We start from the raw sequence: 21,123 nt of genomic DNA, 5'->3' as shown, positions 1-21,123 counted from the left end.
ATCTCTCTCATTCATATTTTCCCCCCCACACTCTCACACAACGCACATGTTCCCACACACCCGCGCACTCACAAAACACCCACACTCACAAAATAACACCTGCTCATTTAATCTGGAGTTTTATGCAGATGTTATAGGTTTGATTACCAAATATGCTGCAGTAACTAAGGAGAGGACCAACCCGAACCCCAGGTCCAAACACCCTAAAATGTTGGGAAGTTCACATCAGACTCACCTCGCACCAATGTTTTTAAATAACAGGTTGGTCAGATTACACCAGTAATAAAGATGACAGTTCCTACAGTATGATTAGACTTCAGTGCACTATCCAGGGTAAAGAGGGAAGTGGGATTGATCATTTAGGCCTGTGCAAAGTGAATGCACTGTGGGTGTGAAACACTGTCCCCGGACACTGGTGGGGTTATGTAACATCTACTGCGCAGTCACTGTATTGGTGCATGTTCTGATGCAGGGTTCAGTCGAACACAAACTAACACACACAAGCATCTTCCCTGCACTTCAAACGGACTTCTAACTTTGTGACCATTTTTCAAAGATCAGGAGAAACTAGAAGCCCCATGGCCGAGCACACACATCCTACAGCTTTCTCAAGAGTGTTCTTCTTTAAGCTCCCTTCTTATTTGCTTTCTCTTGTGCTCTTATTATAGGGCAATCCATTGTACTTCCAATCTGCCAGAAATGTTACAGTGAACATTCTCAATGAGAAGACTAAAGTCCTTACTCGTCTTGTAACAGGTAAGGAAGAGAAAACACCAGAGGAAAGAATTAAGAAGATGTAAAGGACCCTGTGCTGTGGGATAATTTACAATCATTAAACAGTACAGAGGAGGGTAGCTAAGGCTTCTAGTGAAGTACAACTTAAAAGTTAGCTCCATTTTGTAGAAACAAAAGATAAGAACGTTAGAGCTGTGCTGGAGAAGAAGCTGGCTGCACATTTCTAATAAAGAAGCTGAAAATCATTGTCATTTGAAAGTCAATCCAGAGACAAAAGGTTAGTTGTATGACTTCAGGGTCAGGAAGAAAATATTCAGTCTGACATTTCATTTGTAACAGGCACAGGATTGTCCCAAGATACTTTTAACTTGCCTAAGATCTCTTGAACTCTGTTGGTTAGCACCAGCTTTGCACAGATGCTCTGCAATTGAGTGTTTTCCAAACCCAACGCTCCTTCTGCTGCTAAAGAACCCTTATTCTCAGGAGCATTAGCACTTCATGTTTGATGGGGAAACCAGTGTTTCAGAAATCCACCGCACGGGTATGTCTTTGAGAGCATGTGTGATTTGTGTCGAGAGAGCGGCATGTAAAATGCTTAATATACAAACAGAGCAGGCTATGACCAGGGAGAAGTATTGCTGTGTGGTGGAGCCAGTAATCCATAAACATGTTTTTTCTACATGAGTTTGGATTGTCTGGCTGGCTCCATCTCACCTCCAGCCACAGTGCTAAATAATTAACCAGCTTCAGTAACCAATGACTTAAGGTGCATGTGAAAATTGCCTTGAGGAGGGAAATAAATTCAATCCTGAGCTCCCAGATTTTGCCATTCAAAAGGAACTTGTTTACTTTGTTGGTCATTTGCCATTTATTTCCCATGGAAACTTTGTGTCTCTCAAGTGATTCTGTTTTGGTAGAGCTTGGAAGTGTCTAGATGGCTGTTAGTAGAAGTTACAGCAGCTCTGTCACACACACACACATACACAAAGCACACACCATGCCAACACCGAAATGAGACCCAACACAGCAAAGTGGCTAGTAGAGATGCAAGCTCTAATGAAGGCATGGGAGGTTGACTTTTGGAAAAGATCATAAACATACTGCTGCCGGCCTGTTTGGCTTGGAATGTCAGATGCTTCTCCACCATTGGGATCGGTGCAACATAAATAACCAAATACTTTTAATTTGATGTATAAAGGCTGCAATCAACACCCATTACATGCTCTGGGTATCTTTGCATACACTTAAAAGTCATGGTAAATTATATGATACCATATAATATAACTGAACCTAAATATAACTACTCTAAAAATCTCCTGCTCCATAGTTTAGAAACCAACTCCTGATGACAGCAGTAATCGTAATCGAATATAGTAGCACTGTGTGTGTCTGTCAGCCCACATCCCCCTTACATGCCTCAGAAGAAGGGTGGGATAACACAGCATATCTCAAATACAAATTCTTTAATGAGGAGTGGGAAAGAGAATTCCACAATTGAGAGCCCTTCATAGAGAACACCCTGCCAGCTGCTCCCATCTCTTTAAATTGAGGGGTTTCCAGTTTAAGCAACTCTGCTGATCTCAGCTGAGGTGGAACGGCATGCAGAGCGAGGCTGTCTTCTCAGGGAACCAGTTTCCACATAGGGCTTTACCGGTTAAAACCGACACCTGAAACGCCACACAGAGAACTCACAGGCTGCCAACACAGCTCATGGAAAGCTGATGATGTGAGATCTCAGTGTGACACTCTGATTAGTAAGCAGGGTGCTGCATTCTGCGCCAGAGTCCGTTCCGAGTGGTCTTAAGATGTAGTCCTGTATTGAGCGCATTGCAGTCGTGGGTAGGTAGAGAGAGAAATTCGAACCTAAAAGCTGCCAAAAATTGTGAGATTTTCTCAGAATGATTTACAGGATCCTTTAGTGTTTCCACAGAATTAAACAGTTTCTACTTTCTGTACCCACCACTGTGCACACAATTAATTGTTTGTGCACTCAGGCAGCATTGGCATGCATAAATGCTAGTGCACGCAACTGCATGGGCAAGCAATTGTGAGCACACAGTGTTAGAGCCCACATTTAAAAACCTTGGCCCTTCAAGAGTCATTTCTCTTCTGAGAAGTGAGACTAGTCAGGGAGACAGTGAGAGAAACATTTGGGTCTGATCATCTGCCATGAGCCATGGCAAATCAATTAGGTTTTGTTGTGCGTGGCGTGGGATAGGTAGGAGAGGAATGTTAAGTTGTGATTTTTACAAGTTGAGTCCTGGTCAGGTAGCAGAAGGGTCAGCTCTTTGCACTGCTGAGCCACAGACCGGCATGGAATGGCCACAAGGGCAGGTAATGTTTGTCAGGCTTTGGAACAAAAAGCATTACCAGAGACTTCCCAGCATTAGATTGCAGAGCACATCAAGAGACAGCAGTAGTATTAAGATAAGAGCTAAATACTGGGGAAGTGTTACTCATATAAAACTTTCTGAAATATTATAGGTGACTGCCCTTTATTTTGTCTTGTACACACTTGAAAGCCAGTCACTTAGGGCCTCATCCTGAAGAAGGCTCATTTGAAAATGCTCATCCCTTCTCAGGGTCAGACTCTTAGTACTGTACCTCATCTGCTCCTATTGATTTCAGTAGAACAGGCCATTAGTCTACAGTTCAAAATGAAGCACTTGTTCCTGATTTTTATATTCCTTTTGGATTGGAGCATGTCAGATACCAGCATCAGTTTATTCAGGGTAAATTGGATTTATATGGAAGTGAGAGCCAAGCAAAGAAAGGGCAGATGTTGGACTTGCTTCCTTTCCTCCTTTTCATGCACTCATGCCTTGCAAAAATCTTCGTACCTTGTACAGCTGTGCCAATGCACTTAAATCAGGGCCGATAACACACTCTGCTATTTCATGCCTGGGTCTTTCTTTAGCAGAAACTCCCAGTTGTGACAAGTTGCTTGGTGGTTTTGTAATGTCAACAAATGTTCATTAAGGCATAGGAAGAAATCATGGTCATTTTTACAGGGCGGTTTAAACATCATGTTATTACCCTTTCCTAAGGAGAAGTCACACTCTCAAGAGGAGAAATCTCTCTGAGTGGTTGATCAAATTGTAGATCATACATGCAGAATTACTGGGATAATCTCAACATTCAGATTTATTGCATTCATAAAAATACCATATGATTTTCTTCAGAAAACGTGGGCTAAATCTTTTCTCCCGTTCTAGGTCCCCAAGCAGTGGAAGCACACAGCCAAAAATTCGAGGTGAAATCCCTCTCTGGAAAATTGCTGTTTTCTGCAGATGACAACGAAGTGGTCGTGGGAGCAGAGAGACTGAGAGTTTTAGGTAAGAGCTCTTAGACAAATCAACTGTTCTAAAACTGTCTAAACTTCTCAGAAAGTTTTCTAAGAGCTTGGTCGAGCTTGGTTTGAAGTCAACACCAAAACTCTGTTGACATCAGTGGGGGTTGGTCAAGCCTTTGGAGACTGGACTGCTCATGGGATTGGTAATGGGACTCACTGCCTTGCACCTACATCTTTGCTTTGAATGTGCCTCAAGCTGATTGTGACCGTTGCTGTCATGTGATGGCTGTTGGCTAGCCTTCCTAATAAGTTACTGGTGGCTGCAATCCAGGTTCACTGGAGAAGTAAATAACTAGTTTTGGCAGTCTTAGCAGAGAGGCCAAACACTGGATGATTCTGGAGGCTGAGCTACCTGCTCGATCCTTTGGGTCCAAGATGACGGATGATGATGGAGCAGTGTAGGGGAGCTTTCACGGCCACAGTCACTGTCCTGGGAATAAATAGAGGATTCCAATCCTGTTGATCTGGTCCTTTCACCAATCCTACATTCATTCTAAAGCAATACGATTTTTAGAAGAACTGCTTCCCACATTGTATTTTTAGTCTCCATACTAATTTCCTTGATAGTCTATGAGCTTTTATCTTATATTACCTAATTTTTCCTTAATATCCATATGAGAGTTTGCTGTGTCTTGGAGCCCAATATGGCTTTTTTGCTGGCATGGCTTAATCCGCTAGACCCAATGAGGGATTCACCCCCCACCCCCCCTGGCAGGCAGCCAGACTCTCCACTGTTGTCATCCACTGGACTTCTTCAGTAATTCAAGGTAGGCCGGGGTAACACGAACTCCCACCAGACTCTGCAGGAGTCCTACTGGCAGGATTCTCTGTTGAAAGCCACAGAATTGGTGCATCCCTCTGCTGCTGCTCCTCTTTGACTGGCTTAATTTACTTTGAGGGCTGTGCTTGCTCTGAAAAACCCCTCCCCTATAAACCAGGGGTTTGTCTTTTTATGCTACTGCAGCCTGGATCAGCTTAACTCCCCAGAGTTTCCTGCACCAGGTCCTTCTGTCGAAGTTTATGCTGGCATTATCTTGTGAGTACGAGTGGTCGAATGCCTGAGCAGCCTTTGTGTTTATTTCAGTTAGGTGGAAAAGAGACTGTTTAGGTGTTTTTAATAATTTTTAAACATTTTTTCCCATAGTTATATATCGTAACCCCTTTAGAAGCGTGAAGCCTTTTCACCTTCCTCTGCAGCATGAGGCATGGGTCACTTGCAGGTTTAAACTAGTGTAAATGGTGGATTCTCTGTAACTTGAAGTCTTTCAATCATGATTTGCAGACTTCACTAACTCAGCCAGAGGTTAGGCAGGTTCTGTGGCCTGCGATGTGCAGGAGCTCAGACTAGATGATCATGATCATAGAATCAGAATCATAGAATATCAGGGTTGGAAGGGACCTCAGGAGGTCATCTAGTCCAACCCCCTGCTCAAAGCGGGACCAATCCCCAACTAAATCATCCCAGCCAGGGCTTTGTCAAGCCTGACCTTAAAAACCTCTAAGGAAGGAGATTCTACCACCTCCCTAGGTAACCCTTTCCTGTGCTTCACCACCCTCCTAGTGAAAAAGTTTTTCCTAATATCCAATCTAAACCTCCCCCACTGCAACTTGAGACCATTACTCCTTTTTCTGTCAAGGAGTAATGATGGTCCCTTCTGCCAATAGAGTCTGTGAGCCTAAATCTGTTGCCCTCCAGTACAGTGCTTGCTGTTTGGTTATAGTAGGCTTGCAAAAGAGTATTGGGTGGAGGATGTTTTTAATTGAGGAAAAAGAGCATGTAAGTGTTCATTTAAAAAATAAAACAACCTACATATCTATTGTGACAGGGTCAGGCCAGATGGCTACAGGAGAGTAATAGAAGGCAGATATATTAGCCCCAGGTTAAGTAGGTCCCTTTTCCCGAACAATCAGAAACCTTCTGGAGACAATTAAGAGAGACAGGCTGATTAGAACACCTGCAGCCAATCAAGAAGCTGTTAGAATCAATTAAGGCAGGCTAATCAGGGCATCTGGGTTTAAAAAGGAGCTCACTTCAGTTTGTGGTGCGTGTGTGAGGATCTGGGAGCAAGAGGCACTACGAGCTGAGAGTGAGAACACGGACTGTTGGAGGACTGAGGAGTACAAGCATTATCAGACACCAGGAGGAAGGTCCTATGGTGAGAATAAAGAAGGTGTTGGGAGGAGGCCATGGGGAAATAGCCCAGGGAGTTGTAGCTGTCGCACAGCTGTTCCAGGAGGCACTCTAGACAGCTGCATTCCACAGGGCCTTGGGCTGGAACCCGGAATAGAGGGCGGGCCCGGGTTCCCCCCAAACCTCCCAACTCCTGGTCAGACACAGGAGGAGTCGAACTGGACTGTGGGTTCAAAAAAATGGCCAAGCTGAGGGCTGCCGTGAAGCTCCAAGGCTAGCAAATCCGCCAGTAAGCACAAGACCCACCAAGGTAGAGGAGGAACTTTGTCACACTATGTAATATACCTATCTATATCTATCACTTTCTGTATGGAATATGTGTGTATTTTTATATATATATATATATATATATATATATATATATATATATATATATATATATGTTTATATGGATTTTGTAATTTGGTGCTTTCCAGACTTCATGGTGTCTCTTTTTTATTAGAAAATTTAAAACTTGACCGTTGAAGCAAATGTGCAGTTTTAGAGCAGTAGAATATGTACCACAAAATTAGGCTCTTAACACAAGTCTCCTATCCTCCACTGCATTTTTCAGAGATATTTGATCAACTCAAATCTTATGAATTCAGGAAATGATCAGTCTAAGTATTCTCCTGGAGATCTCAGAGTACAAGGATATATTAGACCATTTTTCTTGGTCAAACCAAGTGATAATTAGCTGATAAAAAGTATTCCACAGGTTGCAAATACTCCTTTTCAGATGACATGGCTCGAAAAATATTTGTCTATTATTTACTTGAATTGCTCTGGAGGAACCAGTAATAGTTTTAGATATATCAGTTTGAGTTTATGCCTCATTGTAGTCACTGGAACATAAGGAGTGGGGAGCTTGCTAATGCTATCGTGCATTTTTATTTATGTTTGCAGCAGAATCTCTCTCAAGGTTTTATCAGGCTTAGGTAGAGACATGAAAGAAGAAAAGATATGGTGACAGGAGAATAGAGGTTATACTGTACAGTATTTCAGTAACCTTGAGCTGCAACGTTTTCAGCGTTTGTGTTGGGCTTTGATTTTTTTCGCCCTCGTTTCTGTAATCTAACTGTGTCTCAAAAAGTGGTTGTCGTCGCTGCTTACCATGCCAGGAGATGTTATTCTGTACCTTTGTATTCCTTCCAATATTCTTGTCTGGACCTGAGGGTCAGGATCCTGGATGAAGATAGTCAGGAGTAGTGGCAGGAGCCGAAGCCAGGGGTCAGAGCTGGTGTCGGAGTGAAGCTGAGGGACAAAGCCAGAGTCTGAGTCAGGAGTCAAGCCGAAGGACAGAACTGGAGGCGGGAACAAGAATTGGGCCAGGAGTCAATACCAGGGATCAGGATCAGTGCTGGGGCTCCAGGGATCGATGGAAGTCAGGATCTAAGTCAGAGCTGAGGTCAATTCCAGGAGTTCAAAGACAGAGAAGCAGGACAGTCATGGCAGCTACGTAGGAATCCACATTGTTGCCTGGACATATCTCTTTGCCTTAGGTATTTATATGGCCCTCATTACCATAATATTTGAACACCTCACAATCTTTAATGCATTTATCTTCACATACCCCTGTGAGGTTTTGCAGGGTTATTACCCCATTTTACAAATGGGGAACCGAGGCACAGCGAGGTGAAGTGATTTGCCAAAGGTCACACAGGGAGTCTGTGGCAGGGTGGAGAATTTAACATGGTTACTAGGCTGGTGACCTAACCACTGGATCGTCCTCTATACAGCGGGCTATGGCTTTGATTCACAGTCGACCCCTCAGAGGCAGAATCTGCCACCGTTACTCCCACTGAGTAGAACTTCACTCCTCATTGAGTCTCACATGGCAGACATTCACTGAGGAGGACAGCTTAGGGTTCCCTATATCCTCCCCCACACTGTATAGCTTGGCACGCACCAAAAAGACACAATCTAGTGCTGATTTGGGTATCTCCCAAGGGCTCATAAACTCTCACACTCTGAACAGTGGAAGGAGAAACAAACTGGCCCTAACTAAATTCACATGTTGTGCTGTAAACAGTTCCCCTCTCTCACATACCCCTTCCCCCACCCCGAAATAAAACAAATTATGATCATCTAAAAAATGTTGTATCTAAGAGATGCTTCAGTAAAAGAACATTGAAAAGTAACTTTGATATACATTAATTACCAATTTCGTTTTACAACACATTGAACATTATAACATTTATAAACAAAGGATAATCATAAAGCATTATTCTAACTGTTAATTAGCTCTATTTATTCTCCAGATTAGTTTTTAAATATGCCCTCTAGATGCCACTTGATACTAATTACCAGAGTTACATTATTATCTCTATACAAAAGCATTTTTAATTAAATCTAAAGCAATTTAAATTAGTGAGAGTTTTTACAGAAATTAAACTGTGGTCAGATTCTTAATTTAGCCTTTTAAAACAACATCAGATGGCATGCTGGAATCAGTTCTCCCAAAGGCCTTGACATCTTTTTGGACGTTAGATTTCAGAGTTTGTTTTCAGGAAAGCTTGCCAACAAATTCTGGTAATTAATATTTATGGTGGGAAGTGAATTGATGTTTTTCTTTTACTGAATATTGGTGGAAATCCAGATGAATTGTGATGATCTTAAAACAAGACAATATGGAGAGTGCTTACGCATTGTACTGGCTGTTTTGGTCTCTGGTTTTGAATTGTAGAGGAAGCGCCAATATAGACATGTGGGAGCCAGGTTGAGGTGCAGTGGGACGTAGTCACTGTACACAAGTGCCATATTTGGTGGTTCTCGTGATATGACAAAGATCACTAATAAGGCATCTAAGAGTTTCCTTTGATTTCAGTGGGCTTTGCATAAGGCCCCTATTGTATAAAACATACGAATTCCAGGGCAGAGATTGTCCCCAAGTGAAAGGAGTCCCAAACTTGACTACCATAATATAAATGGTTACTATTGCTATGACTAAACACTGGGTTAAACCCTCTCCCCATGGCACAGGCCAGCTAAAGCGGCTGTGCTTTCCTGAGGTTATGGTGGGACGGAATCCTGCCCCCTCAATCTCCCAGGCTCATGACTGCAGTAGCTCTTCTGCAGGGGAGTTTGACCCAAGTCTCATTCTGCCCACATTACATCCCTACACACCAGAATGTCAGAGCCCCCTTGGAGCTGAGCTGACCCCTTTCATTGTCTCCTCTCCTGTAGCCATGTCTGTGTAGCAAAACTGCTCTGGTTCTACTGTGCTCACGTCCTTCTGTGGCCCTAAGTGGGGGACCCATGGTAAATTCCACGTGGACCATGAAATGGAGCATCAATATACAGAGTTTGGGGGTGTTGCTAACCACACTTGCTTTCTGGACCATTCTCTGTTTTGGGATCATTGTTCTTACGAGCAGTTTTTCCTGCTGATTTGATTTCACTAATGTGTCTAGTAACTCAGGTGGAGTCTCAGGTGCTGAAATGTAATTGCTAATTTATTAATAGGTCTGTAGTCATTTGTTCCAAAGGCACATTTCTACTTCGTTATTTACAGGAGAAATGTATTAACACCATAAAGATTTTAGTTAATAAAGCACTACAAATGGAAAGCAACATAACCTGGTATGCCTGTGGCTAAAGAACTCTCTACATAATGGCCTCACAGAATGATCACTTTAAACCAAAGGTTTGGTTTTGGTTTAATCTGTTTTGAATTTGCAATCTTGTGTTCACAAGTATTAGACTGCCACTCCACAAGAGAGGATGAAAAGGGAATTTGTATTGCCCCCAGCGCTTTCCAGGTTGGTCAGGAGGAGGATACGGTTTAACATGAATGTGATGAACTAATATCTCTGTGTAAACCATCCCAGCTGTCTCAACGGCTTTGCGCCCTCAAACATTTTCAGTAGGTCTTGTGTTGCCGTAGTCTGGGAGGAGCAAAGGAGGTGCTACAAAGGAGGTCCAAGCCTGATAGAGAACAAATAAGCCTCCTGATTCTTTTAGTGTTGCACTTTTAGTAAATTCTTGGCATACACTTTACATACTGGGCTAGTTGAGATTTGTCCAGCAGAATGAGTATAATAGTACAGCTGAGTTTTTATGAATACTAGCCACAACGTTATTTGCTTGTCAGTTACTTTTATTGCAAAGGTAAATGATAAACTCAGGACCTTTCAGGTGGAGATGGAAAAAGATGGGGAATCTTATGCAGTACATTTTTTATCTTACAGTAATTTTTTATCATATACACTTCTCTGAGGGACATTTGTTTCTGTCTGAAATGTTCAGGTCAAGACCTCTGCTTAACCTTTGCGGTGGTAATTGTGCTTTCAGAATGGCTTTTGGCTGGAGTCTGCATGGCAGTGTGAGCAGTAGCACTAGTTTCCCACCTTCGGAGGCAAAGCTTTCAAGTCTGGTACGAGTCAAAATGAAATGGACCGCGTGCTCTCACCATTATGTACACTGAAATGCTGTGTGTGTGGACAAATAGCAATCTTGAATCCCAGTGCTGAAATAGAGAGGATTGTGCGGTGTGTATTCCTGAGGTGAAACATCCCGGCCACAGTTCCAGTAGCTAGCTCTTCCGAAAGAGGGAGGACGTCACTGGAGAGGGTTAAAATGGTGGTGACAGTTGTCCTTTGCGAACCATCTAAAAGATGATTGTGTCTGAGTAAAATAAGGCACTATGCTGTAGATGGTGGAAGACCACTTCTTTAGGAGGCCGCTGTGAGCCTGCAACACTCATTCTCAGTTTCTGTCCAGGTCTGACTGAGCTCTTGAGGACGTTAGTAGTACTAATAATGTAACCTGGGAGTGAGAGCCACGTTCTGCCATCAGTGCGATGAAGAATGGACAAAGAGAAAAATTAAGTTGCTGATGAAACATTATGACAAGTGCTAACAGATTTTAGCCTTGGCAGCACTAAGGCTGGAAATAGTATTCATTTCCTTTATTCGTCAGGCAAAGCTGTGTGACTGCAGTCTGATCAAACCTCTAATGTGTTTTCTTTGCATCACTAGGGTGCAAAAAAATCATATTTAACAAAGGAAAAAGGGATGCGATGAGAAATCAATACACTGTCCACCAGTAACTAAAGGCATGAGAAAGGGTGATCCATTTGCACCGTTTGGCTATGAATTGCAGTTGAGCTGACAGGAAATGAGGTTTCTTCCTCACTTTCAAATCCTGTGCGCCTGTAGACAGATTAAGGACCAAATCCTGAAGTCTTGATATTTGCTCAGACAAACTCTGAGTGACACTCAGGAATTTTGCCTGGGTAAGCACTGAATACAAACCGAGGGCCCAGTCATGCTGTGAGATCCATGCGTGAAGAGGACCCTCAGCCACTTTTGCAACAGGGTTCCTTGATGCTACAGGGACTCTTCAAGGGATGGGGTGGGCCGCAGGAAGAAGGTACATACTCTCCCCTGTACCTAGTGGAGCTCACAGTGCAAAGGTAATGTAGTCAGGCCAGCTTTCATATCATTGGTCCCCTTTTCTGCAGTGAGGATCCTCCTTTAGAGGTGTGCCCTAGGGGCTGCTTTTGGCTGCAGAAGTCCTGAGAGGGTGCACTGAGTGGGACTGCTGAGAGCACAGACCCCCGGGCCTCCTGATGCTGATATCCTGACGTCCCTGGGGAGCTCAGGGCATCATTGGCTTTGTGATTGGGAAAGGGGTGAGTAAGCAAATCCTGCCTTTCAATACAATGTCTGGAATCGCTCACAGCGATCTCCCCTTTTTCCCCTTCCCATGGGTTTTCTCAGGGAGGCACAATCTGGCCAGGGCTAAGGACTTAGGACTTAGTAGTTTGAACAGAAGTAGTAAGAAATATATTCAATGTTTTTGACCCTCGGTGGGCATCTTTGTCCTTCAACCCTAAGGCTGGAGCTGAACACAGCAAGGAAACAGCTGCCTTAAGCCAGTATGTTAAAACAAAATCCCTGGGCCCAAGAGACTTTCCCATCGAAAGGGCAGTCTGGTATAACTTACTGATATGTAAATTACATTGTTTTTATTTGCACTATCTGTTTTATTGGTGCCAGATATAAGAAAATTGGTTTGTCTGATTTGCAGAAAAAATCTGTGTTATCAGGCCCTTGAGATTTATGGCATTTTTTTTTCCTTTAAGGGGAATTAGTACAGACAATAATTGTTTGGTACCAAGGTAATCATCCTGAATTTTGGCTTCTTTAATGATTTTGTGGACTTTCAAAATATTTCATTTTATGTTTTTATTAAAAATAAACACAATTGTCAACAGTGCGGTCATAAATATAAAGGGAAGGGTAACCACCTTTCTCTATACAGAACTATAAAATCCCTCCTGGCCAGAGGCAAAACCCCTTCACCTGTAAAGGGTTAAGAAGCTAAGATAACCTCGCTGGCACCTGACCAAAATGACCAATGAGGAGACAAGATACTTTCAAAGCTGGAGGGGGGGGAACAAAGCGTCTGTCTGTCTGTGTGATGCTTTTGCTGGGAACAGGTCAGGAATGCTCTTCAGAACTTCTGTTAAATTAGTAAGTAATCTAGCTAGAAATGCATTAGATTTCCTTTTGTTTAAATGGCTGGTAAATAAGCTGTGCTGAATGGAATGTATATTCCTGTTTTTGTGTCTTTTTGTAACTTAAGGTTTTGCCTAGAGGGAGTCTCTATGTTTTGAATCTGATTACCCTGTAAGGTATTTACTATCCTGATTTTACAGAGGTGATTCTTTTACTTTTTCTTTAATTAAAATTCTTCTTTTAAGATCCTGATTGCTTTTTCATTGTTCTTAAGATCCAAGGGTTTGGGTCTGTGTTCACCTATGCAAATTGGTGAGGATTTTTATCAAGCCTTCCCCAGGAAAGGGGGTGTAGGGGTTGGGGGGATATTTTGGGGGGGAAGACGTCTCCAAGTGGGCTCTTTCCCTGTTCTTTGTTTAACACGCTTGGTGGTGGCATCATAGGGTTCAAGGACAAGGCAAAGTTTGTACCTTGAGGAAGTTTTTAACCTAAGCTGGTAAGAATAAGCTTAGGGGGTCTTTCATGCAGGTCCCCACATCTGTACCCTAGAGTTCAGAGTGGGGAAGGAACCTTGACAAGTACCAATAATTTTCTAATGTAAGTCTTAAAAAGATGGTGAGAAAGCAAAGGGAACAAAGCAGAGTTGAAGCAATATTGGTTATGGCAAAACAATGGCTAGTCTGCGAAAGAAAGAAAGGAAGGAAGGAAGTGTTAGGATATAGATATTCAGGCCTGTCTGTAAAGGCCTGTACTTTAAGAATTTAGGTGTATTCTTATCACTTGGCTAGTTCTAGAGGTATAAAAGAAAGAATCAAAATCACTGTCTGCTGGTGTAAGGGCCTTCTCTTACTGTGACAGTCTGAGGCCCTGTTCTTAGGCTAAGGCCTTTGGCTAAGCAGCAGAGGCAGCCATAAGCTGGGAAGCGACCGGTCACCTCCTCACATTCCAAACTAGTCACATTGAAAGAAGGTGCTATTGGGCTGTTAGGATACAATCCTGTCCTGAATACAATCCTGTCCTGATAATTCCTATCACCTCCAGAGAAAGGGAAGTTCCTAGAAAATGTAAAAGGAAACTTAGTTTGATAGCATCCTGTCTGGCAAGAACTCACTTATCAATAGCTGGGATGTGAAATCCTCACTTCTGTATTGTTTTGTCATTAGAGTTCCCACTTTGCTATTGTTTGTCTGTATAATCTCTGTCTGGTTCTGTGATTGTTTCTGTCTGCTGTATAATTAATTTTGCTGGGTGTAATCTAATTAAGGTGGTGGGATATAATTGGTTAGCTAATCATGTTACAATATGTTAGGATTGGTTAGTTAAATTTCAGTAGAATGATTGGTTAAGGTATAGCTAAGAATATTACTATATAAATTAGGGGCAAACAGGAAGTAAGTTGGGATTTGAAAATAAGGAAAAAGGAACTTGTATTTAAGCTTGCTGGAAGTTCACCCCAATAAACATCGAATTGTTTGCACCTTCGGACTTCGGGTATTGTTGCTCTCTGTTCATGCGAGAAGGACCAGGGAAGTGGGAGAGTGAAGGAATAAGCTCTCTAACAGGAAGATTTATTACTTTTTTCCACTACCCTCGCTGAATCTAGCCATTTTATATTGGTGAGGCACGGAATGGAACTTCTATTGATTTCAGATTTGATGGGATTACACGGGGAGCAATCACTATTACTGTGTTCACCCATTTAAGAACATAGATTAAGGATGAATAAGGCTTTTAAAGTAGCTCTGAATTAAAAGAAGCAGGCACAGATCATTACTGACTATATTGTATTGGATTTACTTCCCTCGGATCTGTTGGCACTGCCGGTTAACTTTCTAAAGAGTCTAGCATATTGACCTGCTGGGACCCACAGAGGAGAACCTAGTTACATGGTATTTTAATGAGTGAGTTGCTGAATGCACCCTGATCGGTAATAGTGACCACAGAAGCTTTTTGGAAATCACAACAGTGTACATTTTCCTCTGACTATCTGAAAAAAATTAATTTCAGATTACATGAGACTACAGGGAGTTTTTTAAAGAGAAGTTCATACAAGCTTAAAGTAATTAAGAATCTCTTCATAGAACAATTTGACTCCTATTTTATTGTAAAGCAGTGATTTACAATACTAAAACTGTTCCATGGATGTAGGGTTATTAATAGAAGAGGAAATGGAACAAGAAAGAAACGTTGACCACGAAAAAGAAAAGGGTGGAAAATAACTTGGAAATGCACCCTGGTTCTTTTTATCTGGGCTGTGACCTTGTTTCTCTTTATACATGTGCAGTTTGCCCCTACCAATTGAACTGTAGTCACAACTTTGAGTTCTCATGGCCAAGATTTTCAAAACTGGCCTAAAGTTTCAGCCTCACTGCAAATAATTGGCCTAATTTTCAAAAGTGCTAAGCACCCAGCTCCTCCCACTGGCTTTTCAAAGCTAGGCTACTTTTCAAGATGTCTAAGGGCTAGTCTACACTAGAATTGCCGAAGTGGTGCAGCTGCTGCACGGCTACTGCAGACGCTCTATGCTGATGGGAGAGAGCTCTCCTGTCGGCATGATGAATCCACCTTTTCGAGAGGCAGTAGCTATGTCAGGAGCAAAAGCTCTCCCACTGACATAGTGCTGTCCACACTGGCACTTAGGTCGGTGTAACTTACGTCACTCAGGGGGCTGCCTTTTTCAAACCATGGAGCAACATAAGGTACACCAATGTAAGTGCTAGTGTGTACAAGCCCTAAGTGTGGATGTAGAGGTCCAACTTTAGTCATTCAGTTTTGAAAATCTTAGCCTGTCTGCTGGTGAGCTGATTGCCAGGAAGCACTGTCAGCAGAATTATCCACCCATTGCCTACCAGTGCAACATCTTCAGTTGTCCATCTCTGCACTTGCAAATTAATTAAAGGTGGAAATCTGGCTTCACTGTTTTTGTATGGAGGAAGGAAATGCATGAGCATTGACACTCACCTGATAAATGTGCCAACGGCCAACTCTGAAAGGAAGGATCAGGGATAAAGCCTTCTTTTACAGACGACAGGGATACAATATGAGATGTCACACAGCATGTCATGGGGCAGGCCATCTGCCAGAGCCTCAGCCTGTTGGGTCACGTGCTGCTTCCACTTCTGAAGTGTAAGAGCGACGTCTGGGTCCACAGCCCCCCTCCAGCGGTGGGAGAAAGGGCCCGCTCTTTGACTCCACCGGCAACAGATGAAGCTGTTCAGAAAGGATGGAGACTGGCAGTGGCACTTAATTCTCAAATGGAGTTGAAGGGACCTGGAAGCCCGATTTAAACTCGAGCAGCTGCCTCTTGAAAGCGCGCTGTTGAGATTATTCTCACCCCATCTTTTTGTGCCTACCTGTGGTGGAGTGAAGGTATAGAGAAACCCAGTGCAGCAGCGGATGTAACAAGCCAACAGAGCCGGTATCAGGAGGTCGGCCCTTGATACAGAGTGGGAATAAGTCAGTGAACCCACAGAATACAGTCTCAAACGAAAGAAAAAATATGTGAAGTTGAACAGGAATCATTCCCTTAGCATAAAAGTCTTGCTTCTTGCTAATGCAGTAGCTCAACACATGCAGACTATTTTGCCAGGTTTTACCCCACCAACTTATGCCAGTTCAGAGAAAAAACAACTCTCGGGTGGATCTTCACGGTCATTCAAAACACTTCAGATAGATCCTGTCACATGCTGAATAAGCACCTGATTGATTGTGTGGAATTAAGTTATTGGACAGAGAACCAGCTCATGGAAACACATTGATGAAATCATTTTTGAGGGATATTACGTGGAATTTAAAATAAAGCTGAAATGGATATATAGATTTTTCACTCAAACTGTTTATGAACATTTATCGCTGGTAAATTACAGTGTCGAAAGAGAGAATTGGTAGGCATGGGTTTTAATAGAAGTCTTTATGAAATAATAAGAATACAATAATTTATTATCTAGGGACATACAGTACGTATGGATACAAATTATATGATATTTGTCTGCTTAACTGTATCTGGCTGTTTGTAGACAAATGAGGCTGTGCCATGTTAGATAGACTTATAAGGTGAAAAAATACTTCCAATACTTTAAAATGAAACAGCATTTGATATTATAAATCTTTCACGGTGGATATGAACTGTTTTAATAACATCAACCAGGAGACAAAAATAATTTAGTAGTAAATTTCACTTAACTTTGCTTTTGCTTTATGTTCAATAAAAGTGGAGGAAGACTGAGATACCTCTAACTGGGGAGAGAGGTGATGGATGCATGTGAAAATTTTCAGATTGTACATTTACCACATTTGCCAAAGATCTGCTTTCCTCAACTTAAGCAAACTGAAAACAAGAACTGAGAGGTTTGCAAAGCTGATGTTACTGAATTCTAGCAACAGAATTCCAAAGTAGCTAACAGGCCAGAGTTTTACCGGAATCCCAGTCTGGTTAAATGTATCTAAAGCTGTAATGTTATTCGTATACGTTGCAGGAGTGAGTAATGGGAAATGATACTCTCACAATAGGAAGACACAAAATGTATGGGATAGAAGTGCAATAAGTGTTTTGTGTTTTCTTTTCCATTTGTAACCAAATGCCGGTCAAATATTCATAATTGAGGTTATGAATAAGGAACAGAAGCAAAGGGAAACGAACTGGTTGTGGCTGGGCATAAACTTCTGAATACTACCCACATTTTGCCCAATTGTTCTGGGCCATCTCTATTCTCAGGTTATTGACTTTCCAGCGTAGCCTGTCTATGGCCCAGTCTAGAGTAGCAGAAACTGCCAGAGTTCTAGGGAGAGTGCATATCTCATAGGACTGGTTATGAGATACAGGATTTTCAACCTTTACTGTAAATCCTCTATTTCCAACTCTCTTGGGTCAGGAATTAACCCCAATTTGCAACTGTGTGAGACCTGGCCAGTGACCTGTGTGACGTGGGTTGATTCGCTCATTCCAGTTCCCACTGCATATGTGTCTGTATCACTACTGAGGAAAAGTAGGGCTTAAGGTATCACAGCAATGAATATCAGAGAAGGAAGACAAGGAGATGGCTGATTTTCTGAAAGGAAGTCTGGCTCCAGTATAATAGATGTTCTTAGTTTGAGCCTTTCCAAAATCTCCATGGATTAGAAACTTCATTGGTTGTGTTTCAAAAATTGCTTCCTCATCCCAAATTAAATAACGAATTCCTGGTAAACTCCAGGCCATTATAAAAGTCCACAATTTAGCCACCAGGCCCAAATCATCACTGGCCATTTACATGTCTCCATTACTTTGACTAGTGTAGTTTACTTATTATTTAAAAAAAAAACTAATGAGAATTATAATTGTAAACAACAGATTTCAGAGTAGTAGCCATGTTAGTCTGTATCCGCAAAAAGAAAAGGAGGACTTGTAGCACCTTAGAGACTAACACATTTATTTAGCTCACGAAAGCCTATGCTCAAATAAATGTGTTAGTCTCTAAGGTGCCACAAGTCCTCCTTTTCTTTTAACTGTAAACAACAGTCACAGTGTGAGCATAAACCCAATAATACAAGTGGAAAATGACCAGGAATATTTTATGTGCACCACTGTCAAGCCCCCAAATATGCCCACGCACTCACCCCATCCCAAAAATCCTCATTTTATTATTCAGTTATGTGCAGGCTTCTGTTTTTGCCACATTTCATTGCAAAGTTACTAACGAGTACCATTGTGTGGATTAAACTATTTGGAAACAGTTTGGAGAGGACAAATCAGGTAATAGTAACCTTCAGAGTTCTCAAGTTACAGATACTTTTGACAACTTGTAGCAATAAAGGCTTATAGTTAAGTCAAGAGCTAAATATCTTATATTGGGCCACGAGATCAATTTTAATTCTCAGTGCTTCAAACTTTAGACTACTCTTTATCATCTCTGAGTTTACAGTGTTTTAAAAAGCATGAGTTTGGTTTTGTAGAGTTAATATTAGAAAACTTGTTTTAATTCTCACTTTTCCTTAACGTAGTGAGTGGGGTACGCTGGTGTAAACCAAATGTAACTCTATTGAAGCCAGTGGAATTTTTCCACTATAAGCAGGTTTCAATGCGAGGCGTATCATGTTGCTGTTTTTTCTGGGGAGAAAGCAGGGGATGGTAACCCTGAGGTTTTTCTTTTAGTGCTGGTCTCTATAGTATTCACTGCCGGTGCACATGTACTTCTTCAGCAGCTGTGTACGTTGGTCCACACCTGTGCCCTCTTGCCTCCTGGTGCTTTGACCGACCGCCTCTTCAGGTCCTGTCTACCACTGGGACAGAACACTCCCACTCTGTAGCCTTCGAGCTTGCTCTATCTTTAACTTGTGAATATTGCAAATAGTTTTTATTATCATACTCCTCTTTTAGATAATTAGTAGATTTATATCTAGTTAGCAGAGAATGCTCCCACCTGCCTTTTATTGCTCCAGTATTCAGAATACTCCTGCCCAAGATCCCAGGCTTCAAGCCTGGCCTTGTCTGCCCTCAGGTCTTCCTGGTAAGCAGTCCACACTAGAGCTTCCTGTACTGTCTCAAAATGGATTTCCAACCGCATCCTCCTCTGCTATAAGACGACAGGAGCCCCTCCTTCCCAAACTGTCAGAGTTCCTTATGCCTTCGGTTCACAGCACAAGGAGGTGCAGGCATGGACCAATGGATACTGCTATTGAAGAATTTCCAGTCCCAGACATGCAGAGCACACGCACACCCACAGTGAATACCCATAGGGCCCACATATTTTGAAGAGTTCCAGTTACTATGAGGTAAGTAACCTTACTTTTCTTTTTCATCTCAAAAAATACATACATATTGTTGTTCAAAGAATTTCCTACTGATAGTTTATGAAGTGCACATAGGAATAGTCAGTAAGTATGTAGCGTATATTGAATCAATTAAAAACCAGCTAACTGATGGATCTCACAATGTAATGGAAAGGGGTTGGTTTCTAGTCATGGCCCCTAGGGATCTGTTCATGGCCCCATGCTATTCGATATCTTTTATCATTCATCTGGAAGAAAATATGAAATCATTGCTGGTAAAGTTTGCAAGATGCCATTAAAACTGGTGATGAATAGTGATAAGGTATACAGGATAGTTACGCAAAGTTATCTGGATTTCTTGCTAAGCTGAATTCGTTTCAACATGTGTGTTAATACAATCAAATACAAGGTCATAGATCTAGAAACAAAGAATGTAGGTCGCACTTACAGGATAGGGGATTGTAGGTTGGAAAGCAGTGACTCTGAAAAGGTCTTAGGCCCAGATTTTTAAAGGTATTTAGGCATTGCAGTGCTCGGCCTTCCAACACCTAACTGATATAAGAGCCTAAATCTCATTTTCCTAAGGGATTTAGGCACTTATGGATTTTGGCTCGTAAGTGTGTACATCCCTTTTTAAAATCCCACAATGCCTAAATACCTTTAAAAATCAGGGCCTTGGAGATCATGATTGATAACCAGCTGCACATAAGCTCCCAATGCGATGCTATGGGTAAAGGGGACAATGTGATTCTTGGATGTATAAGCAGGGGAATATTGAGTAGGAGAAGGGAGATGGTATTACCTCCATAAAGCATTGGTGGCACCATTACTGAAATCTGTGTCTAGTTCTGGTGTTTTCCCTTCAGAAGGATGTTGTAAACTGGAGAGGGATCAGAAAAGAGCATGAATGATTTGAGGTCTGGTAAACAGACCTCAGTGAAAGATTTAGGAAGCTCAATCTATTTAGCTTATCAAAGAGAAGATTAAGAGGTGACTTGATCCCAGTCTATAAGTACCTACAAAGGGAGAATATTTCTGATAGAAGGCTCTTTAATCTAGCAAACCAAGACACAAGATGGAAATTGAAGCTCGATAAATGCAGACTTGAAATAGAGTGCAAATTTTTAACAGTGGAGGTATATCTCCATCATTAAGTACTTAAATCAAGACTCTGTCTTCCTAAAAGATGCGCTATAGTTCAACCACAAAATATTGACTTGATGTAGAGATTACTAGATGAAATTATATGGTCTGTATTATACAGGAGGTCATATTAATTTATCATAAGGGTCCCTTCTGGTCTTAATATTTATAAATCTGTGACTCATAGTTCGTACTTGCCATCTGGAGATCTGAAAAAGGTAAGTAAACCATTATCATCCCCAGTGTACAGATGGGAAATGTGAAAGAGAGAGAGAGCAAATGACTTGTGCAAGGTCACACAACAAAATCAGTGGCAGAGCTAGAATTAGACCCCAGGTCTCTTGCCTTCTTGTCCTGTAGTTTATTCACTGGACAGCACCACCTCCCTATTCAGCATGCAAGTCACTGCGAACCTTTTGAGGTGTCTCTACTAACCCGGGATTTTGTTCTCTCCTTTAAGTCCATTGCAGCAAGAAAACATAAATCATTTCATGATATGCATCTGTATTAGC

At 41.9% G+C, this 21,123-nt stretch overlaps 1 protein-coding gene across 4 annotated transcripts in view; it reads left to right on the top strand.

Annotated features, from left to right (window-relative positions):
- SGCD (sarcoglycan delta) overlaps window positions 1-21,123 on the top strand; it is a 499,695-nt gene that overhangs the window by 424,264 nt on the left and 54,308 nt on the right. For all 4 annotated transcript variants that reach the window (XM_074960242.1, XM_074960241.1, XM_074960240.1 and 1 more), the window contains 2 exons: window positions 669-756; window positions 3,951-4,070. In XM_074960242.1, coding sequence (XP_074816343.1) covers window positions 669-756; window positions 3,951-4,070 — 208 coding nt within the window. The remainder of the gene's footprint in view (window positions 1-668; window positions 757-3,950; window positions 4,071-21,123) is intronic.

This window comes from Natator depressus, chromosome 8 (genome assembly GCF_965152275.1).
Source record: "Natator depressus isolate rNatDep1 chromosome 8, rNatDep2.hap1, whole genome shotgun sequence".
Classification (NCBI taxonomy): Eukaryota; Metazoa; Chordata; order Testudines; family Cheloniidae; genus Natator; species Natator depressus.
The sequence above is the reverse complement of the archived record's forward strand: the minus strand, read 5'-3'. Positions and strand labels throughout refer to the sequence as shown.